The following is a 23,640-nucleotide window of genomic DNA, read 5'->3' on the forward strand; positions in this document are numbered from 1 at the left end:
TATTTCATCCCGTACACGAATCAAACACAACATACGTGAATAAATCTACAATTTTTATTTGGTTAACATAAATCTACAGTGCTTTTGAGCCCATGGGCCTCGTGCCTTTACCCGGTAATATATTATGAATCAAGAGAGTTAGCGACCCAAAAAAGGAAACACAGAAATACAGAATGAGCAGAGTTGGTTTTGCTTGTCATTTACGAAATACGAGCAAAGTAATTAACAAACCGAGGTGAAGTGAAAGTGAAATTTAGACTTGAACGACAAAACCTTTTTCTTTCATTCATTCATTCTTCTTCTTCGAATTTGAGTGTGGGATGCTTTGGAAGATTCAATGAATGGAATGAAATCAGCGTGGATGAGGCCAATTCAGCTTCCTGAGCCGCCAAGCCCCACCGCCCCCAGGTCTACTCCCGACGTCTTTGATTCCGCCATCATCGTCCGCCGCGCCGTCGTCATCGGCAACGGTTTCCCTTCCTCTGAGAATCAGTCCCTCGGATTGGTTCGAGCCCTTGGTCTCTCTGATAACCACCTCTTCTATGTACTCCCTCCCAACTCCCTCTCTCTCTCTCTGCAACTAACTCTTTCTAAATTCTTCTAACTGATTTCGTTGTGAATTTGACTCGTGCAGCGTGTGACGAGGCCCAAGGGTGGAATCAACGAGTTGCTTCAATGGCTTCCGGTGTCTCTCCACAAGAAGATCGATTATATCATAAGGATATTCCGTGCTTGCTCCCAACTTGTCTTCAAATCTCATATACAACACGCCAAGCTTGGTCGAAACGGTTTCAGTGACTCTGCTGCTGAAGGATTGTTGGCGGTTCTAGAGGCTGATGTCAAGCACATAGTCAATTTGGCTCGTGATTCTTTTGAAAAGTATTGAATTCTTGTTCCCTCTTTATAACTGAATCGTTCTTATCCTTGTTTCCAATCATTATACAGTTATCTGTCTTATTGTATGCTATGAATTACAAGTTAGAATGGTTCTAACTTCCTCAAATAGTAACTTATTGGAAGTTATGAGGAAAAAGCTTTATAACCATCAAAGAACATCTATGTAGTTGACATTTAGAACAAGGGGCGTTTTTGAATCATGAAAATTGGACACCAATCCCTTAGTTAACTCAGCTTTTCACTCTCTAGGCTTTCTTAACCCCAAGGGAATCCACCAGTATTCCCTGTTGTGTTATTAGAGGATGAGGAAATATATGCACACATATGATAAACTATGAGGTTGTGGAAATTGAGCTCCCTAATTTTCTCGTCTATGGTTTCAACTGATTACTTTTCATCTAAAACAAAACCCCGTAGGTGTCCTTTTAGTGTATGTTAAGTGGTTTATGGGACATACATGTCTTGCATGCTTAAAATATTTGGCAGTTTGTGTCATAGAAAGAACAATATAAATGATGCTTTTTTTTCATCTAGGGAGGGACCGTTGTTGGTGGTTGCATCTGGAAGGGACACCATTTCTACTGCAAGTTCGATAAAACGTTTGGCATCTGAGAGTGTTTTTGTCGTTCAGGTCCGCAAATCTCCTGCATAACTTTTTTTTTAAATTGTATTTTGCTGAGATATCCTTTTAGTTGGTATGATAAATTCATGTGCATTATATTCTAGATGTTGTTTTGATGCACCATAATACATAGATAAGCACTATGATTCAAGTCATATGATGTCAAGCACTTGTCAATTTGCCTTGTGATACTTTTGTTTGCCCTGTTTTTATTTTTCTTTGATGGTATAGCTTCTAATTTACTTGTTTTTTTTTAAATAGAATCTGTAAGATGATATAGTAATAAAATAAGTTCAATGCATTAAGGTGATTGTACTTTCACTCTTTAAGGTTGTTTAGTTCTACTATTCCCTGGGATGTTCTTGACAGGAATCTGCAGGACGCTTAGCTTTCCTTTGGGAATGGATCATCTCAATTGTGAAAGTTGAGTGTTGGACCTCACCATTGATTAACTAGGTTAACGAAAATATAACACCCACTAATAAGTACAATCAATGGTGAAATCCAACATTTGACTCTCTCAAGGTGAGAAAATATATGAGAACCTTGCTTTGTTTCAACTTGCTAATGTTTGTATGGCAGAAATTTGTGGGCAAATACTGCAAGGGTTAATATCAGACCATCAGTTGTGTATACTTAATTTTTCCAAAACTAACAATAATAAAGATGTGCTTGCTCCTTACAAATGCTGGATTGTGTATTACCTTGTCTCTGTTTGCATGTAGCAATGCTTTCTTCTGCTCTATTTTTGCTTGATATTTATCGTTAATAATAAAGATTGGCTTGATATTTAGTCTGAATTTATTTCTGCTTTGGTAGATACAACATCCAAGGGTGCATTTGCACAGATTTGACATGGTGATTACACCTCGTCATGATTATTATCCATTGACTCCACAAGCACAGAAACAAGTTCCTAGGGTTCTTCGAAGGTGGATAACTCCACGCGAGCCTGCAGATAGTCATGTGGTATGTATAATGTTCCACGTGCATGTACTGAAGTTGAGAAATTGTGATTTCATCTATGGTATTAGCTACTGTCTATTTCCGAGGATTGATATGTGGTAATTAAAACTCAGGTTCTTACCATGGGAGCCTTGCATCAAATAGATTTTGCTTCACTCCGTAATGCTGCCATTACATGGCATGATGTGTTTGCCAGTGTTCCTAAGCCCTTGCTTGTAGTCAACATTGGAGGACCAACAAGTAATTTCTACTATGCCTGTCTTTCAGGATTTGTGTTTAAAACTGCAATGGTCAAAAGAATGTAGTAATTTGCTTAATTTCCATTATGGATACAGGAAACTGTCGATATGGTGTTGATCTTGCAAAGCAGTTAGCAGCCTCTTTGCTTAATGTCCTTGCTAGTTGCGGGAGTGTGAGAATATCCTTTTCAGAGAGAACACCACAAAAGGTTAGTCATTCCATGGTTGATGGTTCATACAATATCCATTTTATTTTATTTTATTTTGTTTGTTATCTCTGACTCACTCTTCTCTTTCTTTTGCCTTTGAAACAGGTGTCATATACTATATTGAAGGAACTTGGGGGTAATCCCAAAGTTTATATTTGGGATGGACAAGGTAAAGATTTATTGTGGTTTAGATTTGGTTGTTAAGAGATTTGTTTTGATAGTAAGCTCTGACAGTTGAGCACAATTTTCAGAACCAAACCCACATTTGGGGCATCTAGCTTGGGCAGATGCGTTTGTTGTCACAGCAGATTCCGTGAGCATGATAAGTGAAGCTTGCAGCACTGGGTAAGCTTGTTAGAAGTATTTTTACAGTTCAATTAATTTGGCTTACCTAACCACTAAATGACTTTACTGAAAACTCAATTTTATTGTTCAATTTAATTTCTGGCATACCTTCTCTCACAAGAAAACAATTTCATTCCTCCCACAGGAAGCCTGTTTATGTTATCGGAGCTGAGAGGTGCAAATGGAAGTTCACAGAATTCCACAAATTATTGAGAGAAAAAGGGGTTGTCAGGCCTTTTACGGGTTCAGAAGATGTACGTTATTCTTTTACTTATCTATCAAATTCAAGGGTTGAAAATTATGCTATATATATATATTGCATTGTTGGCATTCCATTGCTACTGTTTCATTGGTTATGTTTCCTGAAATTTTCAGATATCAGAAAGTTGGAGCTATCCGCCCCTGAATGACACTGCTGATGCAGCTAAAAAGGTCCGTGAATCGCTTGCTGCACGAGGGTGGAAACTGAAGACATAGAGTACATTTCTTAGTGGACATGATACTAAATTTTGTTTCTATTTTTTTAAGGGTAGGAATCCTTTGTCGTTCGTAAGGAAATTCTTGAACATATGTCTTTTATGGCACAAATAGGAAACGTTGATGGAATGTTTATACTGTATTCTTTTGAGTTTCGACCATGTCAATTTTTGAGGATATAATGTAAAGTACGGATTGCTGTATGATTGCAGCTTGTAAAATGAGAAGAGGATGTTGGCATACGTGTATGCCAAAATGGCATTTTATTCAGTTAAGGTGAATAATAAAGAATAACTCTGATTATTTAAACTCTATAGTATCCTCCGGTTCCCTATTTCACCTATTTGCTATCAGGTCTTTCTTCATCTTGTGATTATGTTGTTCTAAGCTATGCTAAAAGCTTCGGTCACAGGAGAAAGATTACTAAGGAACGATACCAGGTAGGTCTGCTAACTACATATAAAGAAAACACCGACTTCGTGGCAAATTTGCAATTGTGATATAAACATATGCATGAACTCTCCCAATTAACGAGTTACAAATCCCTTCGTATGGTACTTGAGGTACTATCTATTATTTCTAATATTCTTTTCTTGAATTCTGCACGTATTGGTTTGTTAAATCATTTGTAAATTTAGTAGGTGAAGTTGTCACACGAGTTTAGCACCAAGAACCTGACGAAATCATAGGAAAATGCTTTTGGTACGGGTTGGAGCAAGTGAGTTCTTAACAACTCCTTAGTCAGAAACATGATCAGAACAAAAATCTAAACCCCAACTCCACGAAAATGTAAAAATCTACACAAACTAACTCTGTTAATTGAATGGTACAACCTTCTTTCACATCTATATATAACAGCTTCAAGATCACATACCAAGAAAAAGAAAACCATTCTTCCATACCCTTCAAAAGAGCACTGAAATATCATGATGGAGCCCAGCAAAGAGGTTGATGCACCGGCAGCTACCTCGCTGCAGCCACAATCCAAGAGGACAAGGTCCAACAATGGCAAAGGCAAATCCACTGCTGAGGATGCTCAACCTTTGGCACCCGTAGTTTCAACAAAAGCCACCCCACTCCAAAGAGGTGGATGGAAAAAGGGTGTTGCAATCCTAGACTTCATCCTGAGGCTTGGCGCTATTGGGGCCGCTTTTGGCGCTGCTATCCTTATGGGGAACAATGAACAGGTTCTTCCATTCTTCACTCAGTTCTTTCAGTTCCATGCTCAATGGGATGATTTTCCTATGTTCCGGTAAGTTTATTCATATATGTCACTATATATATATGAACCCATTTTCTGTCTGATTAGTCATATTATGTTCAGATAGAATTCTTCAAAAATTCAATATCATGTATTAACTTTGGTCTTTACAAGCAGGTTTTTTGTGGTAGCAAATGCAGCAGTGGCTGGATTTCTCATACTCTCCCTGCCATTCTCGATTGTCTGCATTGTTAGGCCTCTTGCAGCAGGGCCAAGGCTTCTCCTATTGATCATCGATACAGTAAGCTTCGGCTCAACATGTGAATTAAATATATAATCGTTCATGTGTCTCTTCTTTAAGTTTTTGAGAAAATTGGTTTTATGACATGGTAGGAGAGTTTCTATTGATCAAAAGAGAAAGAAGCCTATGCAAAATTGAGAGTCATTAGATATCTTTCTATCAATTTAAGCTTTTGGAACAACAATGTGAAAAGACAATGCGTCCATTCATGATAGCAATATAATGAATTTGTTCATGTAATGCACTTAACTAGAAAGAGAAATGATCAAAATTGCAGGTTATGATGGCCTTTGTGATAGCAGCTGCTTCAGCTGCTGCTGCTGTTGTATACTTAGCTCACAACGGCAGCCAAGACGCCAACTGGATGGCTGTTTGTCAGCAGTTCACGGACTTTTGCCAGGTTACCAGCGAGGCGGTGGTTGTTTCTTTTGTCGCGGCGGTTTTCTTGTCTTTCTTGGTTTTTGTGTCCTCTTTGGCTCTCAAAAGAGGTGGTTGAAACTTGAAAAAGAGATGGAGATGGTTGTGATTGTTACATGTTACTCCTAACTATTGTTAACTTCTCTGTCTTGTGTGTAAAATCATGTTCAAACTTCTTGTGATTTCCAGTGACTCCTTCTTATATTAATACTTCATACATGGTAGTGTCCACAAAAGTGATGTCTGATGAAACACACACTATTATGAATATATGATAGTATGAACTGAACTCAACAAAAGTATTTTGAGAGAGTATAGAAAACCAATGAAATATTTGTACAATGTGTACAATAGAGGTTTATGGAGTATTAGAGATATAATCATTAGTTACCTTTTCCCATCAGCTGAAGTTTTTGGGATGAGTAGTATCATGACATAGTATTAGAGCTTTAGATCCGAAAGGTCCAGAGTTTGATCTTTGGTGAACTCCAAAATCAGTTTAAGTTTTTGGGATGAGTGATTTCATGACCTGAGATGTTTATTATCCCTAGTACTCAAATGGTTATTCTGGATAGTATAGATGATGTTCATTTTGTAACTCAATAGCCCATTATACACATTGTACATTTAGACCATTGGTTCCTTAGCAGTACTCAAGTATTTTATCTAAGCTTCACGCTTGCATGAATCATTATTATTATATAGAGCGCTGAAAATAACCATTCCACTTTGTTGAACTGTTAGACTTCTATCTAAGTTCTTTCTTTCAGCTTATTAGTCAGTGCAAAAATCAAATACAAAATTACATTCGAATATATTAATTTTATATAATTTCTGATAAGCGCCTAGATTGTAGCAGTAACAAGTCTAGGTTATCATCTAGTATACCTATAACCTATGCATGTTATTTTATACTTGGATCATGATGCAAATGGACTAGTGGCCATTTGTCATAATTTTCGTTAATGCTACAGTTTATAAAGGTTATCAACACATGCAATTGGGTTATTTAGTAATTAAATATGTGTGCTCTATGCTTTTAGGCACAACACTTGGTTGATTGCCAATTGATCAATTTTACATTTAACAAAAGAATCAGAGAAATTATTATTGGCTCATTGCTAAGCAAAAATATGATTAATTATTATTATTAGTTTAATTTTAACATACTAACAATATAAAATAAATTTTTAGGTTATTCAATTATTAAATTTAATTATATATTTAGATGACTTTTTAAATAATAAATTTAAAAATTAATTATTTTTACTGGGGTGGTAATCTAATATTAAATGTTTGTATAAAATAATTTTATACTATTGGCATATAAGAATTAAATTTTATTATTATTGTTATCTTAAACATTTAATTTTAATGTATGTTTAATTATGTAATAATATATTAATAAAAAATAATTCTTATATATATTAACTATATAAATAATCGTAAAAATATTGTAGTTGTACTAATATATAAATTTTTTATATTAAAATTAAAAATTCTATTATTAAACCAAGTGCGAATAAAAGAAGTGGCCACTTATTGCCACATTTTGTTAAATAATAAAATTATCATCGATTGTTATTTAATTGCTACAAATCACAAAAATTGCCGTTTTTCTAGCACTTTTTAATAAAATTACTGGTCTCTTAGACCTTTTTCAGCAACTTTTGTAATCTGTAGCCTTTAAATAGTCATTAATGATGATTTTAATAGTGTGAAATTGGTGTGAGATTTTATCTAATAATTCACTTTTTTTTACTGGTTACATGACCAACAAAAAAAAAGTAACACCATTAAAATCATTATTAATAACTATTTAATAGTTACAAATCACTAAAATTACTATTTCCTAACACTCCTCTAATAGGAAAAAGGTGGCGGCGATACCACCACGTATCAGCTGTAGATGGTGGTGACTGGTGAGAAAGCTAGTAATTTATTATTAACAGCCACATCTCCCATGCCCAATCCAAGCACAAAGTGAACTTTGCCATGTCACTCTTTGTTACCATGCTAAGTTTGCTATACTTGCTAACGACTCACACTCACTAAGGTGGCACGTGCCATCAACAACAGATTAATTTAATATATATTTTGTGTTGCTTTTATTCTCTATTTTAATATAATAATTTCCATAAAATCATAGTAAAAAAATACTATGAAATATAGATGTCTAGCGAGTCCTGGAAATCTTTTCTTGTTTGTTTTTATAAATTCTTTATTTGAAATTTATAATAATAGAAAAAATAATAAATGACGTTAATTTCTTTAAAATATAATCTTACTTATTTGATAAAAATTTATCTAAAAGTTTCTCCTGTGTGATTTTTTTGTCTTTTCTTTTTTTTATATGTTCAATAAAATTATTAAGTACAAAAATTTTAATATACAGCACAAAAATTATATGTGATCAACATATAAATTTTTATATATTAGTTTAAAATTTTAATTTTTATAAATTTTTGTGTGTATATATTTCTGCTAAGTTTTATTAATTTTTAAATTCTTTTAAGAGGAGGTTTGAAATTTTTTTCATCACTCTAATTACTTAATATGAAGTATTGAGATTTAGTTTTTTTTTTTGTAGTATGTAAAAAAAATTCAGTAATATCTCGATAAATTTTTGTATTTTTTAATAAAAAATTATGTACTATTTTTCATCATCTATCTTTTTTTTCTTTGTCATTTTTTCTTTTATATTTTTTCTTTCTTGTTTTAACTTTTTATAATTTTTATTACTTTATCCATTCAAAAAGAATAAAAATAAGAAAAACAATAAAAAAATCAAACAAAAAATATAAAAATCTACAATAACACCAAAAAAAGTAAATAAAACATTTACAATAGTAGCAATAAAAAAAACAAGAAAGAAATATACGAAAAAAAAAATATAGGGCGAGTAACTTTATTAAATTTTGACCAACATGTAATCAACAAAAAAAATGAATCATTGGATAAAATCTTACACCAAGCTTACACCATTTAAATTATTATTAATAGGTGTTTAATAACTATAATCATAAAAATTAGTGTCTTCTAACACTCTTCGAATTGCTGAAAAAAGTATAATTCATGTGTACGATTGTGTAAATGATTTTTGCTGAATTTGAATCATTAATCTTTTACTAAAAATTCTTGTACGAATTGCAGTACCTATCAATTATACTCTTAAGCCTGATTAAATTACCAAAACAAAATCAATTATACACTTAAGTATTATTGAGCTAAATACATGCATTTAAATTTTATTTTGGCAAGTTAATAAAGTGACTAAATTTTTTTATTATATTAGATATATACTAAAATTAGTTATTAAAATTAATAATCAATATAAAATATATATTAAAAATAAATTAAATTATATATTTGTATAAAAATTATATAATAATTTATTTCAATAACTAATTTTAGTATATAAATAATATTTTTTTAAAAAAATTCACAATTATTTCATATCCAAGATTTATCTCGAGTGAAAATTTAATTATATTTAAAAGTTGAACGAATAATAACAAAATGAAAAGCAAAGATCAATTATTATTTAATTATGTATTATAACATTAATAAATAGTATTCTTTATAACTATATTTTGAACTATCATTAAAAAAATATAATTAAATAATTATATTAAAATTAAATAGTTCAATTAATATAAATTTGATCCAAAATGAGATTATAGAGTGCAGAAAATTGAGTGTTGTGTGTTCCACTAAGTGTGGAAATGCAGCACGTGTCGTATTGAGAGGTTAATCCACCGTTAAAAGCAGAGAGCTTTCTATCTCCGTCTCCTTCTCTTCTCTTCTCTCACAAACAAAACATTCTATCCTTCCCTTCGCTTCTCAGTTTTCCACTTTTCCCCCCTTCTCTCTCGCTCTCTCTCACCCCTCACCTCATTTCCCTCCTTCCCTCTCTCTCTTTCTCTCACCATCGCCATCAATACACAACCAAAACCCTAATCTTTCAATTCCTTCTTCGCGATCATCGCTGCGCATTCCCTCCGGTGAACACTTTACCTCCCATTTCTTTCTCTCCGCTTCAAATTTCATTTCTCTTTCTAATGCTTCCAATTTCTGCGCTTTCTTTTTTTGTTCTTTCTCTTTCTTATGTCATCCGTCTTTATTATGCTCCTCAGACGGACAACATGTGCATTTAATTTGATTAATTATCTCTCTTGTAACGGTGACTTTGTTTGCAGATTGCTGTCGCGAAGCTGTGAATACCTCTGGGTAAAATTCGACTTCCTAAAAGAGGGGGTTTTGTTTTCTTCATACAATCTTAGGGTCTGATGAGAATTCTTACGGAAATGCAGAGATCGTTTTCCGTGAAGGAACTGGCTTGCAAGAAGAAGAAATAACGGTCCTTGTTCGGCCAAGGTTAGAACACGCGACATACCGTTGGGAAAGAAGAAAGCGGTGGTGGCGGTGCAGTGCTGTTCTTGCAGAAAGAAAAGGTTGCATTTTGGCAAGTGTAGGTAGGGTTGATTAACGATGACTCGCATACTGATTCAGCGAGGGTCTTCTGGGGGTTCTTCAGGTAGTGGTTCTAACCAGAACCCGAATCAGAATCAGGGCCGTTCCGGGCCTCGGCCGGAGCCGGCTTTGCCTGTTCCTCCAGCTGGAAAGGATGAGGAATGTGGAGAGGAGGCGGTGGAGCAGGTTGTTGGTGATGATCTTTTGGAGTATGGTGGGACCAGTGATAGTGGCAAGGCAAACAGTGATGACAGTTTCTTGGAAGGTCCTAGGTTAGAGCAGAGTCACACCGTCTCAGGTGATGAAGTAGCTGATGATGATGCTGGTAAAGATGTTAAAGAAGAGGTTGCTGTGGTCCACCAAGAATTGATGAGAGGGTTGGGTGGAGAAAAACCTGCATCAGATGTTGAGGCCTGTATTGGGGATTCTACTAGCGGTAGCTCGCACCCACCACCGCCACCTGTTCCGCCTCCTAAGCCTTCTGCAAATAACTTAACAAGAAGGAATGTATCAGGGACTTCAAATGCTGTCCATTTAGGATCACCTAGAAAAGCTGCTGCGTGGCCTGTGGTTTCGGCTAGGACTTCACCTGCGGGCTCTCGACCATCATCTCCGAGGGCTCATAGTGAAAACGAAGGGTACAATAGTGCTGACGAGCAAAATCCATGCTTGGGGTCCTCTTATGATGATGTGGTAAGTTTATCTTATTAAGTGACTACTTATTATCTGTTCTTTTATCCCTTCCTTCATATTCACAGTGCTTTATCCTGAGTTGTTCTATGCGGATTAGTGGATAAAACAATACTAAAACAACAAAACCTTATCCCACTATAGGTCGGGTACATGATTACATGATAGTCTCATGTCTGCCCTGATTTCTCACAGGAATCTCTTGACCTATGTCTTGATATTCGTGGGTTGATTCAAAGAGTACTTTTCAAATGAGGTGATTATTTGTTCCATAACCACATTTTGTGAGGAGGATAATTATGAAGTAAAGTACACACATAAGTTAGTCTAAAAAGCCCAACAGGATTTAGAATTGTTCTTTTGTTGTTTCTTCCCTGCTATGGCTCAAACTCACTGGCCTAATACAACCTATTCATCAAAGATCTTTAGCTATATTTCCTTTGAAGGTTATCTTGGGTGTGGTTGTATGATCAAATCTTGATCCCTTGCTTTAAAATTTTGTAATGCATTATATTGCATTGCATATTTATATGTTACGGAACAAAGTTTCTATTTGAAGGCTATTACTTCACCTTATTAATGCAACTTTGTTTCTTAATGGCCATCATTGAGATAATCATTTTACATCAAATGACATCAACATCCATTTCAGGAGAAAGAGCGACAGTTTGAAATTGATATTAGAAGGGTGAAAGGTTATGAAGTAAAAAGAATGTTAGAGGATGGAAACTGCCTTTTCCGTGCCATTGCAGACCAGGTGTATGGGGACTCTGAATTATATGATGAGGTCAGACAGCTGTGCATAGATTACATGGTATGATAACACTACACTATGTATATATGTCTTTTCATCCTTACTATTAATCTGCACCCTAGTTCCTAACACCATATTTTGGATCTTTATCACTTTATTGCTTAAATACTTTGATGGTGTAAGATAAGTATTACTGATTTTATGTCTTCAGGAAAAGGAGAGAGACCACTTTTCTCAATTTATAACAGAAGGCTTCACGTCATATTGTAAAAGGAAGAGAAGAGATAAGGTAGGGATCACAGTTTAGTTTGGGCAGCTTTTCTTCTGTACTGTACTGTTATTTTATTTTTTGTTTTGTTTTTGAGCTGATCAGATAAACCAACTCCACAGTTTTTGTGGATTTTAAGTTCTTGCATTTGGATATTAAGTGCTTTTTTAGTTGATGTTTTTTTGTAGTTTTAATTCAATTCAAAACAGTTTACATTTCTATAAATTGTATTCCATTCACTCACTTGCCATTTCCCTTTTCTGAGAGCAATTATCTTAGTTCTAACCTAGAAGTGGTTGGTTATTCTTATTCGTAAAGTTGTATATGTTAAATAGAGTAAAATATTGGCTTTTAGTCTCTGATGGCTGTGCTCGTGCTGATTGCTGACTTTTGAAATATGTGGAAATAGCCAATTTCATGCGATAGACTGCTGAATGATATGATTTTTTAAATCATAATACATCTTGTGCAACTTAAGATTAATGAATTGAAATATGGCAAGATAAAATCCAAATTATTATGTGTGCAACCCATCAATCTTTCTGGTTCCTCTTAAATTTCAATTACCATGTCAGGTTATATTCCGTTTTAATGCTACATGCAGTTTTACTTGGTTTTTATGTGTAGATAGGTACTTTAAGTTTTTTATTTAACCCTATATTTGTTGGCAGGTCTATGGTAACAATGTTGAGATCCAAGCCATCTGTGAAATGTATAATCGCCCAATTCATATATACTCCTATTCTACAGGTATTGCTTCTGTCTATACTTCTCTTGTGGTTGTGGTTTGTAAATTATTTGCTAATAGTAATGTTAGCTGTTGATGCAGAACCGATCAACATATTTCAAAGAAGCTATAACACTGACACACCACCAATACGGCTTAGTTATCACCACGGACATCATTATAACTCCCTGGTTGACCCACGGCGCCCAACAGTTGGCATTGGACTTGGGTTCGGCTCTCTTCGTGGGGTAAGTAATTAATGGCACACTTCTTTTATATATATATGGGTAGATTGAATTTTACATCAATTAAATATTTATAAAACATCGCTTTTAAGCAAGGATCTTATGAGGCCTATGAAAATGACCCTGCAACTTGTAAATTGACTCACCAATCATTGTTATATCTCTCACTATATTGGTTGGCTAAGTGTACCCTTTTCTTTTGGTGCAACGCAGACAAATGTTGACAAAGATCAAGTCAAGGCTGCTATCATAGCTCAACAAAACAATCAGATTGATAATGCAAGTATTTCAAATTGCAAAAGTGTCAACATGGTTTCTATATTTCAGTTGATGTTGACGACACCCTGTTTTCCAACTTTTTTTTACAGGCACTTTTAGCTGAGGGACGGTTCTACTCTGATCTTGAGCTCACAGAGAAGGAAATTGAACGTTCTGTGATGGAAGCTTCTCGTGCTGAGTATCTTGCTGAGGGTATTAAGCAACAACTTGGGCACAGAGAGTCATCTACATCAAATGCCGAGCCATCTTCTTCTGGAGCTAGTGAGTGTCTACTCTGTACCTCCTACTAGTTGGTCTATTTGCTTCCAAGATAGTATTATTTTAGTTTCTGTAGGTTGGTGCAGTGTTTAAGGCCTTCATAAACTATGAAATCAAATAAAACTTTGAGCAATTAGAAATTTTCCCCTTAATCTGTTATGCAAGTTTTTGTTTTGCAAATGATGATGTATAGATATTATGATTTGTACCCTTGTGATTGAAAGTTGGAATGCATAAGCTAAGTGTGCTTAATGTGTACGTGAGTAGCAGGGTCATCGAAGATGGAACAGGGAAAAGAGCAGGACACAAATCAAAGCAGCAGCATACAACTTCTAATGTGTATGGGATTCACTTACCTTCAAGCTATTGAGGCATACAGCATATTTGGGGATGATGTCGATTCTATGGTCTGTTACCTTCTGGAAACTGGTACTAGTAGCAGACGCAAAGGAAAGGCCGCTGAATAAATAAGAAAAAAACTCTGAGCTTTCGATTACATCCAAATTAGATATATCAATGAATAAATAAATATCATGTATTAGAATTAGATGCCTTTGCTCTTGTCCACGTGTAGTAGAACTGGTAGTAGGAAAAACTTGAGGAAATAATATACTTCCACTTTGAATAGTTACATAAAAAGATTAACTGCTTCCTTTTACTCGTTCCTGTGTGCTGTGTGATGCGAAAAAATATACATAGGAATTGAAACAATGAACATAAATGACTGCTTCTACCAGATAGTTTATACTTATATCAATGGTCAACTAATATTGCATGTGCTAGAAGTAGTTGATCGCAGGAATTTAAGAAATCTAAGGAACTGAACCTGAATCTAGCATAGCAGCAAGTAAGTATCTAATGACTATAATGTATCTGCTAAGAGAGCCATTGTCAACTTAAGCCATTATTAATATAATGACGTGTCCACGTGTGTACCGCTTTCTCTTCAGAGTTCAGCCTTTGATCACTTTGATGTTTCGGTAATATAACCTGAGTTTATTTTTAAATCTTCTCATTATTATCACATAAAATGTATCAAATATTTTTACAAGGCCAGTTAATAGCATACGATAAAAATTAGCCATCAATTAATTATTATGCCGTATATAGAAATACATATTTAATATTTTATCAAAAAATTATTTTATATATTATAATAAATTTGATTATTTTATTAATTAATTATTTAGTAAAAAATATCCGAATTGATATATATAAATAAATAAAAATATATAGTGGTAGATTTTATGCTAACTTTTAATGTAAGTATATTTTTTTATATTTAAGATGTTAAATATATATTTTTTTGTATTTATTGAATTCTTTTTTTAAATAAACTTGGAAAATATCACTTTGGTTAATATTAAGATTTTTATGATTTTAATTATCAATAGAATTGGTCTAAGTGCCAATGAGTTATAGCTCAAATGGTACAGTTTTTTTATACTCATCTAGAGGTTGTAGGTTTGAATCTCTCTACTTTTGATTAAAAAATAAACAGAGTTGGTCTAAGTGACTAGTGTTTGATTTTTAAATCTTTGGATTAGGACGGATTAATACATATTAGTGATTTTCTTGAGATAAAGTTTTATTATTTACCTTTTCTATTTAAACATATATGATTAAAAATAACATTTAATATAACGAAATTAAACAAGGATAACAATCTAGACTAAATATAATTTACCATTTTCTTCACAACTTTTACTTATATTTTAATGGTTATTAAAATATGTTATTTTTTGAAAAAAAGTATTTTGTAAACTATGCATTGTAAATTAAAAATCTTATAGAAAAGCAATTATAATAAGTTACATAGAGTTAAAAGTATAAGAAAAAAAGTTGTTTAATTATTTTGTTGGTCTTTATAGTTTTATTAAATTCGCAATTAAATTGCTGTATTTTTTTCCTTTCAATTAACACACTTTTTTAGTTTTGTAATTAGGATTTTGTTATTATAAAAAATATTGAAATTAATAAAATATTTTTATCCAAATTAAAAGTATCACCAATTAAGAATTTAATTGGATTTTTAACCACATATTTTTTAAGAATAATATTCGATTAATTTTATTTTTTAACACAAAAATAATTTAATTATAAAATCAAAAATAGTGTATAAATTTAATTAAAAAATATAAAAAATTAATTATAAATTTAATAAAATTACATAGACCAACCGAATAATTAAAAAAAAAACAAAAGAGTGTGAAAGTTGTATTTTACTAAATTTGTTATATAAATATAGAGCGAAGTAAAAATTTTAGTACATATAAAGTAAAGTATAATAATCTTAAGAAACTACATGTACATGTATATGAATTAAACAAAGCATAGTACTTTATATAGTAGTGTCTAGTGGGTAAAGTAGTAAATTAGTTAAGAGGTTGTTTTGGTAATTGCGGGAAAATAGGGGGTTTTAATTTCGCTTGGGGAAGAAGGTGAGAGTGATAGACGACTCCAAAACAAGGAGCTGAGTTGGTTCACCTCTCTTTCTTCTCTGATTCTCCATTCCATTCCATCTTTTCCATTCTCACTCTCAGGCACACAACACATCCAAACCCCAAACCCAACCCGCAAAATTCTAGGGTTTGTGTTTGCGGTTCCAAAATGTCTCAGAACGGGAAGCTCATGCCCAATCTCGACCAGCACAGCACCAAGCTCCTCAACCTCACTGTTCTTCAGCGCATCGACCCCTTCGTTGAGGAAATCCTCATCACCGCTGCACACGTCACCTTCTACGAGTTCAACATCGACCTCTCCCAATGGGTTCGTTCCGTTATAATCTCCTTCCTTTTATCGATTCCATTCTCTATCTCTCTCTCTCTAACGCTTTCTCTCTCTTCTTTCTGCGATTACCGTTTGCAGAGCCGCAAGGACGTCGAGGGATCCCTCTTCGTTGTCAAAAGGTCTACTTTTTGTTCCTTTTCCTTCATCATATCGCAACAATTCATGAATTCCACGATCCGATTGCTTTTTGTTTGATTTTTTCAGGAACACGCAACCGCGATTTCAGTTTATTGTGATGAACCGTCGCAATACTGGTTAGTTAGTCCTTCTGCTTTTGTTTTTTGTCGTCAACAAACTTTTTTTTATTATTTTATAGAAATAATTTCGCCTTTCTTTTCCCTTTTTGAGGCAATCGGGCATGGTTTGGTGCGATGGTTGTTGGAAATTTAGTATTGCGAGTATCATTTCTCATTTTCTCATTTTGGGTTCTTGTCGGTAACGTAATTAAGGGTTTTTTTTTTTTTCATATGCTTCCTGGTCCGAGGTAGAGCACGATTTTAGTTATTAGTTGTGATCTTGCCCCCTAATATTGTAGGATTTGGGCTTAGGTATTGGCTATTGGAATTCCACCACAATTGTTATGTTGCGGTCAATATTGCGAGTACAGTGAAATTAGTAATTATGCAAGCTGTAAATATAAGCCTTGTAGACATTATTTTGTGGGTGAGGTATATACTTTGCTGCTACTGTACATGGTGGTTGAGAACTTCCAAATATCCCTATATTTAACCATGGTCTGTCTGCATAAGCAGAAAATTTGGTGGAAAATCTTTTGGGGGATTTCGAGTATGAAGTTCAGGTTCCTTATCTATTGTATAGAAATGCTGCTCAAGAAGTGAATGGCATCTGGTTCTATAATGCACGTGAATGTGAAGAGGTTGCAAATCTTTTTAACAGGTAATGAAACATGGAAATGCCGAGTTACACACAGATAGTTTGCAATTTTTTCAATTATTATAATTGATATTGTGACTTATGCCTTAGTCTAACAGCAAATTTTTTCTCCAATTTCTATTATTTTCTTGCAATTGTGTTATTCACCTAAAATTGGCTGGTTTTCAGGATCCTTAATGCATATGCTAAGGTGCCTCCAAAGTCAAAGGTGTCTTCTACAAAGAGGTAATAATACTACTATGTTTCTATCTGGCGCCACTACCTTATCCTGTTCCCATGGATTGTGGGGCTCGTTTTATCTATTATGTCTTTTTTCTTCTGGTTCATATGGTGTTCTGCTCTTCTATTACATCATATGAAGGAAAGAGTGAGAAAGTTGACAGAAAAGATAAAAGTGAGCTGATTCTGAAGGTTGAGACTTGTCCGTATTGAGTTGAATAAGTTTCACATCAGGCCCATGTATTAATAGTAGCACTTAGAAGTGCAACTTCTTACAACTTTGTATAAATTACCAACTGAGAAGCTGTTGACAGCTGTCTCTAACTAACTACAAATAACAGACCAGGTTAAATTACTCTGATAGTTAACTTCTAAAACAAAACACATAAACTAAGATGGAGAGACCCCTATGTACTATTGGTTTACAGTTTTGATTTTATCTTGGGTGAGCTTAACTTGCATGCAAGGTCTAATGACTAGCAACTTATGACTAGGCTATGTTATGACATGGTTATCTTAATTTTTTTGGTTGGGAGAGGTGCTAAGATCATTTGTCTGTTTGACTCCATTCTTTAATCAATCGTTTTCAACATGTATAAATTGCTTACGTTTTATGTTCTATACTCCCACCACCTATGCATGTTTCAAGGAAGATCTTTGATATGAAAATATTGGGTAGCCTTGTTACATTATCAGTTTTCTTGCTTCTTAATATTTATATCATTTAGGCTTGGAGGATTATAGCTTAAAAAGCTTACATTAATCATTATGGTGGATCTTGGCACATTGTGTTTTTGGAATTCTAGTATTGATGTTTTTCTTACATTTATTGCAGTGAGTTTGAGGAACTTGAAGCAGTTCCAACGTTGGCAGTTATGGATGGTCCTCTTGAACCGTCAGCATTAAATGTTTCCAATGTAGCTGATGCTGTCGATGATCCATCATTTGTAAATTTCTTCAGTGTATGTGCCATAGTGGAGGTTTTAATTTCCATTTTCTACGTCTAAAAATTTGTCAACAGAGTCTTCTATTGATTCCAAATTTATTGACAAACATAATGATATGATGAGATGACACTGAGCCAGGGAGATGAATAATTGTTTCTGGGATTCTATGTTTCTGTGGTGCTTGACAAAATTTTTCTTGCCTATTTTTGTATTTCATTATAATTGATTCAGTTTATGATTGATATATCTTGGAGTCTTAACCTTATTTGATTGTCCCTTTTTTTTTTTTGGCACATTATTTGCCTTTGCTGATTGTTGGACTTGTTTGGACAAACTTAATAAACCATAGGATCTACTGATGTCTATGGCATTATTGTAGTTCTTCATGTCCAATTGGCATTTAGAATTGCAACTCTCAGAAAGAGACTATGCCATGGCTTCCTCATTTGAATATTGGTCATAGATGGGGATCATCTATGGAAGCAGGGAAGTGCAAAGTGTTGAGGAAATAATGGTGTGTTTTCACGTATCTATGATTAATTATCTAGTCTCTTGCATATTATAGTAGTCCAAAATGTTTTTCACCAATAATCTTTGTACTTGACGTATCCAAGGTCACTCATCATCTGTTTTTCTATTAACTTCTACAGTGAGCTATATTTTACCTGAGTTTAACATCATCTGTTGTGGACCCATATAATCCTGCCCATGATCGTTTATCTGTAATATTCAGCACAATGATATTGCAAACATAGTTTTTCATGGTATGTTAAACCTTCGTAACTCATGTCTGACTGGGTTAATATTTCCTGATACTTTTATTATTGCAGCAAGCTATGGCCATTGGGAATACTGCAAATGCTCCAATTACTGGACAACTTTATCAGTCTTCTGCTACAATCTCTTCATCTTCCGTGCCAAGTCATGCTGCTGCTCCCACTGTGCCATCCTTGCAGGCACCCTCTATTTCAGCATCTACTCCTTTACTGCCCCAACACGATGCTCCTGAATCCAATAACAGCAACAAACGGGCTGCAAACCTGGTGAAGCCTTCTTCCTTTTTTGTTCCTCCCCCATCTTCAGCAATGGTGGTCCCGCCTGTGTCTTTATCCACACCTACCGCTCCTCCACTTCATCCTGCTGTTAGCGTACAGCGTCCATACGGTGCTCCACTGCTACAGCCATTTCCACCTCCAACTCCACCACCTTCACTTACCCCCACTTCAGCTTCTCTTCCAAACTTTGGTCCAGTGATCTCGAGAGAAAAGGTCCGCGAGGCGCTTCTTGTGCTTGTTCAGGTTAGTTTGCTTTTGGTACCAGTGCTTGATATTCCAAGTTCCAACTATAATGATCATAAGCATGACTGATAGGAAGCAAACAAGTTTGAATGAGCTTGTTGTATTCTTTTCTCTGCCATGAATAGGAAGCATATATTATTTTCTAATGTCTTTTATATATATATATATATATATATATATATATATATTTTGTTTATGCAGGACAATCAATTCATTGATATGGTATATAAAGCGCTGTTGAATGCTCATCAATCATGATTTCATGAGGTGTCTATTTACCAAATTGCTGAAGGAAGTGTTTTTTCTTTTCCGGCTGAATTACTTTTAGTATACTAGTTAGGGCAGGCTTTAATCGCTTCTTGAACTCTGATATGTTTCAGGCATTATGTATGTAAAAATGGGGTGTGTTGTGATTGACCATTTGGATCTAGCTAAGTTTCCTGAAAATGTCATTTATTTTTTCTTCCAAAAACTGATTGATTGCAAATAATCTGCCATAGCTACTGTAATTGTGATATATATATGACATGGCAGGAAATGGTGAGAGACCGCGATGAATGGTTACAGAAATACGGAATTGATTTAACAAAATATGGTGATTGACTCATTGACTGCAGCAAATCTCCAAATTGTAGAGGGGGTGATGGTGTTGTTATTGAGCCTTGTTTTGTCTATTTTGTTTTTGTATGTTGAAGACTTGCTTAGCATCAGGGGTCGTTGTTTGAATGAAAATGGACTGTGCAGCATAATGCAAGTAATATAGTATTGTAAGCATCACATTGTGTCTGATGGACTATACGGCACCTAGACATTTTAATGTGATAAACCAGTTGTGGCACTATTTGATTATTGTACATTTTGTCATCCAGAAAGTAGAGATAAGCTGCTCCCACTATTTACTTCCATTGGTGGTATAGATTTTTTTAATGTTTTAAATATTGTTAAAAGAATAAGGCTTAGGAGTCTTAATTCATCCACTTAATTATTTTTTTAATATTTACAAGAAAAAAATTTAAATGTTTTTTTTTTAACTTAAAAAGATAAGAAATCTAAAACTCTTTTTTTTAGAAGTTAGAAAGATAACTAAATAGATGAGTTAGGACTTCAAATAATTTTTCTCGTTAAAAATTGTTTTATAACGTTTGCAAGACAAGAAATTGAGCTCGAGTAATTCACAATAATGAATAAAAATGAATGAGCCAACGATGATAGTGAAGACGGAGAAAAAATCGTTGACAAAATAAGTAATGTATCCTAAGGATATTAGGATTTTACAGGCATATTTGTTCTTCATATTACATTATTTTGATGCAGCGCTTGATACTTAAAGAAAAAAAGGGTATATGGATATCATTAATGATATTTTATAATTCCCAAGTGAACCAACTATAACTATGCCAACAACGGCCTCAACCATTGAAATTTGAAGGGATTTAAGCAGTGCATAGCTTTGGCCATAGCTCTCTTCATTTCCCTTCAAATAAAATATCATTCAATTGAGTAAGTCATTTTCTGGAAATACTAACTGCAAGTCTTCATTGTCTCTGTAAACTTGAACTAGAACTGCAGCCTTGTACACAAACATCCCAAACATGGCCGGCACAAGCTGAAATGAACAACATATATTAATGCAAATGACCATGTGTTTTGTCTAGTGATGTGCACTTCAAACGTTTTATAGCATAAGTTTCAAATTTTACCTGAAAATCAAAGAAATCATTGGTAAAATACTGATGGGACAGAACCCAAATACCATAGATTGCTGCCGGAATCACAAGCCTTGGAGATGAGAGGGACATGCTACAACCCTTTATCAACCGCTCCAATGAATCTTGTAGGTCCTCACTCCTTATACCAATCCTGGTTTATAAGAACTTGTTTATCAAAACAAGGGATGATCAACAACAACATAAGAACTTCTTTATGTTTTTATTTCCAATATTTTCTGTTTTTAGAATTTTGTGAAGACAAGATGAAAAAAGAAAATAAGATTTTATTGTTTTAATTTTTTCTCTATAAAATCCTGAAAACAAAAAATACAAAAAATGAAAACAGAAAATGTTTTCTCAAACCAAATAGACCCCTTACTAATTATGAAATTGTAAACAAGTTTGGGTTTTACTTCTTGGGCTTCTTTTTTCTGAATATCTGAGCAACAGATTCAGTGGAGAGGTTATCTGCATGTTGATACAATAGCCGAAGATACAAGCAACTGCATTGCAGATTATATCAGTTTAATTAAATACCATAACAATCATCAGAAAAACAAGCTGCTATTTTCTTCTCATCCACATAGAGAAGCACCTACTTAAAAAGAAATCACATTCACTACAGAAAATTAAATAAATGCAAATCAAACCTGAAAAGAACTCCAATCCCATAACTCACAGCAGCCTCCACATCATAAAGCAACAATAAAAATGATTGAGAGATCAGAATCAGTATGCTAGCTTTGTTATGATTTATGAACTTTGATTGCAAGTTGTAAAATCTTCTTTCTTTCTTTTTGGCAACAGAAGAGAAAATAGTTATTTAAACAAAGAGCTTACCTGTGCTGATAAACTTATGAAGCAATATCCACTACAAGCTAGTCCAATACCTATGGATATGAGAAGTATTTCCCTCTTGAGCTACAATTACAAAATCATGAAAAGAATCAGAAGCTTCCTTAACATCTGAACAACAATTGCTTAATCAAAGCTACATGCCTCAGATAACATCACACCATTGTCTTTGAGACAATAAACCTACTGAGTTTCAAGATAAGTATCATACAGATTCATATTTCAGAATGTTCAGTTTCCTCCGTCGTTCGCTGCTATCCTGCAACATCTGTTAATATACATGAAGACAAGCATCCTCTATTATTCAATGATTGAATTACTATAATTATTGACCGAAGAAAGGGGAGCTGGCCGTAGTATTCACCTGATGAAACACAAAATGAAGTTCTAGACATGTTAAAAAGTATACCTTAGCATTCAGTTTCTTGTTTATTGGGGCAGAATTTTCACCTAATACCCACTCCTGGGTTCTTGAAAGTTTCAAAAAGCCATCATCATCAATATTACTCTCAGTGATCTACAAATATTACAAGCATCTGATGTGATTGAATTGCCTGATCAATGAAATCATACACAACATGATATACAATTGAATCATAGCAATTCAATGAAACAATGTATGGAAGCGAAGTTTGAAACTGAACCTGCCCTGGTTGTTGAGAAGTGTTGCCAATATCATAAGATTCAAGAGAAGTACTTCTGAACTTTCTCTGCCATAACATATCAGACAGCCTTGATATGAAATCCCCATTGACTTCTCTCTCCTCAAGAAATATTTGCAAGACATCCTCCTCTACATCACTCACTGTCACTGATAATCAACGAGTTTCAACTCATTAGCTTTCATTACAAACAAATATCACTTCTTATTTCTTTTTAGAGATAGGATAATGAAAGCTTGAAACTTGAGCATACATGGGGAAGCATTATCCACAGAAAGGAGACAAAAACGCTATCTGAATTCTCAAAACATGGGGAAATGAAGAAGAGAGGTGGTAAGTGCTAACCTGAAGGAGGAGGAGCTCTTAAAACTGAGACGGATGGAGAAATAGAAGTGGAAAAAGAACTTGGGAAACGAGACAAGACATGAATTCTGGGGAGCTGAAGGTTGTAAGAAGAAAAAGAAGAAGAAGAAGAAGAGGGTAAGAATCCAATCCTTGAAAGAGCATCCATTATGGATGGATGAAAGGCTAATTGTTCATTTCAGTGTAAAGAAAGAATTGTGTGTTATTTGTTCAAAAAATATCTGAGCTGAGTAGAGTGAGGAGTGATCTATCATCACTTTGGAAAGTAACATTATCCGCTGTCACAACTTCAACCTTAAAATTTACATGACATAATGGTAAACTAATGACAAGTTCTATATCATTTTCTAAGTATAAAAAACAAATTATACTTATTTTTTAATTATAGATTTAATATTGTATTATATTTTATTATCATTTTTATTTTTCTTTTTTATATGTTTAATATCAACGTGAAAGGGAAAAAAACATATGTATTGTAGAATATTTTTAAGAATTTCTCGCTATTTATTATTATTTCTGTTTTAAAAAAAGT

The 23,640-nt window shown here is 34.0% G+C and overlaps 5 protein-coding genes across 10 annotated transcripts; 4 read left to right on the forward strand and 1 right to left on the reverse strand.

Annotated features, from left to right (window-relative positions):
- The first annotated feature begins 11 nt into the window (after positions 1 to 11).
- On the forward strand, positions 12 to 4,064 carry LOC112706928 (mitochondrial fission protein ELM1). Its single transcript, XM_025758453.3, has 10 exons — positions 12 to 544; positions 635 to 879; positions 1,432 to 1,528; positions 2,339 to 2,488; positions 2,599 to 2,725; positions 2,821 to 2,933; positions 3,039 to 3,102; positions 3,185 to 3,278; positions 3,424 to 3,532; positions 3,654 to 4,064. The coding sequence occupies exons 1-10, from the start codon at positions 338 to 340 to the stop codon at positions 3,753 to 3,755; spliced, it is 1,308 nt and encodes a 435-aa protein (XP_025614238.1). The 5' UTR covers positions 12 to 337; the 3' UTR covers positions 3,756 to 4,064.
- A 507-nt stretch (positions 4,065 to 4,571) lies between these two features.
- On the forward strand, positions 4,572 to 5,891 carry LOC112706929 (casparian strip membrane protein 5). Its single transcript, XM_025758455.3, has 3 exons — positions 4,572 to 5,007; positions 5,134 to 5,257; positions 5,535 to 5,891. Exons 1-3 carry the CDS (start codon positions 4,682 to 4,684, stop codon positions 5,751 to 5,753), a joined length of 669 nt encoding a protein of 222 aa, XP_025614240.1. The 5' UTR covers positions 4,572 to 4,681; the 3' UTR covers positions 5,754 to 5,891.
- Positions 5,892 to 9,360: 3,469 nt separating this feature from the next.
- LOC112706930 (OVARIAN TUMOR DOMAIN-containing deubiquitinating enzyme 6) lies at positions 9,361 to 14,026 on the forward strand. Of its 4 annotated transcripts, none has more exons than XM_025758456.3 (10): positions 9,467 to 9,678; positions 9,874 to 9,904; positions 9,988 to 10,840; positions 11,490 to 11,651; positions 11,803 to 11,880; positions 12,531 to 12,609; positions 12,677 to 12,834; positions 13,045 to 13,110; positions 13,200 to 13,371; positions 13,636 to 14,026. In XM_025758456.3, the coding sequence occupies exons 3-10, from the start codon at positions 10,166 to 10,168 to the stop codon at positions 13,833 to 13,835; spliced, it is 1,590 nt and encodes a 529-aa protein (XP_025614241.1). In that variant the 5' UTR covers positions 9,467 to 9,678; positions 9,874 to 9,904; positions 9,988 to 10,165; the 3' UTR covers positions 13,836 to 14,026. The 4 variants fall into 4 exon arrangements, with proteins under 4 accessions (XP_025614242.1, XP_025614241.1, XP_072057796.1 ...); XM_072201695.1 differs by having other exon boundaries at positions 12,689 to 12,834; XM_072201696.1 differs by having other exon boundaries at positions 12,689 to 12,834; positions 13,639 to 14,026.
- Positions 14,027 to 15,738: 1,712 nt separating this feature from the next.
- LOC112706931 (mRNA-decapping enzyme-like protein) lies at positions 15,739 to 20,357 on the forward strand. Of its 3 annotated transcripts, none has more exons than XM_025758461.3 (9): positions 15,739 to 16,137; positions 16,237 to 16,277; positions 16,363 to 16,412; positions 16,911 to 17,055; positions 17,221 to 17,277; positions 18,107 to 18,233; positions 19,049 to 19,516; positions 19,718 to 19,783; positions 19,897 to 20,357. In XM_025758461.3, exons 1-8 carry the CDS (start codon positions 15,979 to 15,981, stop codon positions 19,772 to 19,774), a joined length of 1,104 nt encoding a protein of 367 aa, XP_025614246.1. In that variant the 5' UTR covers positions 15,739 to 15,978; the 3' UTR covers positions 19,775 to 19,783; positions 19,897 to 20,357. The 3 variants fall into 3 exon arrangements, with proteins under 3 accessions (XP_025614246.1, XP_025614247.1, XP_025614245.1); XM_025758462.3 differs by having other exon boundaries at positions 20,051 to 20,357; XM_025758460.3 differs by having other exon boundaries at positions 19,718 to 20,357.
- A 365-nt stretch (positions 20,358 to 20,722) lies between these two features.
- Positions 20,723 to 23,413, reverse strand: LOC112706933 (uncharacterized). Its single transcript, XM_025758463.3, has 9 exons — positions 23,088 to 23,413; positions 22,725 to 22,891; positions 22,490 to 22,597; positions 22,292 to 22,348; positions 22,066 to 22,146; positions 21,876 to 21,910; positions 21,639 to 21,728; positions 21,217 to 21,376; positions 20,723 to 21,122 (listed from the first exon to the last, which is right to left on the reverse strand). Exons 1-9 carry the CDS (start codon positions 23,251 to 23,253, stop codon positions 21,009 to 21,011), a joined length of 978 nt encoding a protein of 325 aa, XP_025614248.1. The 5' UTR covers positions 23,254 to 23,413; the 3' UTR covers positions 20,723 to 21,008.
- Between the last annotated feature and the right edge of the window lie 227 nt (positions 23,414 to 23,640).

Source organism: Arachis hypogaea, chromosome 8 (genome assembly GCF_003086295.3).
Source record: "Arachis hypogaea cultivar Tifrunner chromosome 8, arahy.Tifrunner.gnm2.J5K5, whole genome shotgun sequence".
Lineage (NCBI taxonomy): Eukaryota > Viridiplantae > Streptophyta > Magnoliopsida > Fabales > Fabaceae > Arachis > Arachis hypogaea.

What these genes read in the sequence shown, in the direction of transcription:
- LOC112706928 (XM_025758453.3), top strand. Translation starts at nt 338, where the DNA reads ATGAATGGAATGAAATCAGCGTGGATGAGGCCAATTCAGCTTCCTGAG. An exon ending in AGCCTGCAGATAGTCATGTG is followed by an intron (nt 2,489 to 2,598) that starts GTATGTATAATG and finishes ATTAAAACTCAG; the next exon opens with GTTCTTACCATGGGAGCCTT. An exon ending in CAACATTGGAGGACCAACAA is followed by an intron (nt 2,726 to 2,820) that starts GTAATTTCTACT and finishes TTATGGATACAG; the next exon opens with GAAACTGTCGATATGGTGTT.
- LOC112706930 (XM_025758456.3), top strand. Translation starts at nt 10,166, where the DNA reads ATGACTCGCATACTGATTCAGCGAGGGTCTTCTGGGGGTTCTTCAGGT. An exon ending in AAAGGAAGAGAAGAGATAAG is followed by an intron (nt 11,881 to 12,530) that starts GTAGGGATCACA and finishes ATTTGTTGGCAG; the next exon opens with GTCTATGGTAACAATGTTGA. An exon ending in GCCATCTTCTTCTGGAGCTA is followed by an intron (nt 13,372 to 13,635) that starts GTGAGTGTCTAC and finishes GTACGTGAGTAG; the next exon opens with CAGGGTCATCGAAGATGGAA.
- LOC112706933 (XM_025758463.3), bottom strand. Translation starts at nt 23,253, where the DNA reads ATGGATGCTCTTTCAAGGATTGGATTCTTACCCTCTTCTTCTTCTTCT. An exon ending in CTTCTCAACAACCAGGGCAG is followed by an intron (nt 22,598 to 22,724) that starts GTTCAGTTTCAA and finishes TAATATTTGTAG; the next exon opens with ATCACTGAGAGTAATATTGA. An exon ending in ACATTCTGAAATATGAATCT is followed by an intron (nt 22,147 to 22,291) that starts GTATGATACTTA and finishes TTGTAATTGTAG; the next exon opens with CTCAAGAGGGAAATACTTCT.
- LOC112706931 (XM_025758460.3), top strand. Translation starts at nt 15,979, where the DNA reads ATGTCTCAGAACGGGAAGCTCATGCCCAATCTCGACCAGCACAGCACC. An exon ending in CATTTGTAAATTTCTTCAGT is followed by an intron (nt 18,234 to 19,048) that starts GTATGTGCCATA and finishes TTATTATTGCAG; the next exon opens with CAAGCTATGGCCATTGGGAA. An exon ending in CGCTTCTTGTGCTTGTTCAG is followed by an intron (nt 19,517 to 19,717) that starts GTTAGTTTGCTT and finishes TTGTTTATGCAG; the next exon opens with GACAATCAATTCATTGATAT.
- LOC112706929 (XM_025758455.3), top strand. Translation starts at nt 4,682, where the DNA reads ATGATGGAGCCCAGCAAAGAGGTTGATGCACCGGCAGCTACCTCGCTG. An exon ending in GATGATTTTCCTATGTTCCG is followed by an intron (nt 5,008 to 5,133) that starts GTAAGTTTATTC and finishes CTTTACAAGCAG; the next exon opens with GTTTTTTGTGGTAGCAAATG. An exon ending in TCCTATTGATCATCGATACA is followed by an intron (nt 5,258 to 5,534) that starts GTAAGCTTCGGC and finishes TCAAAATTGCAG; the next exon opens with GTTATGATGGCCTTTGTGAT.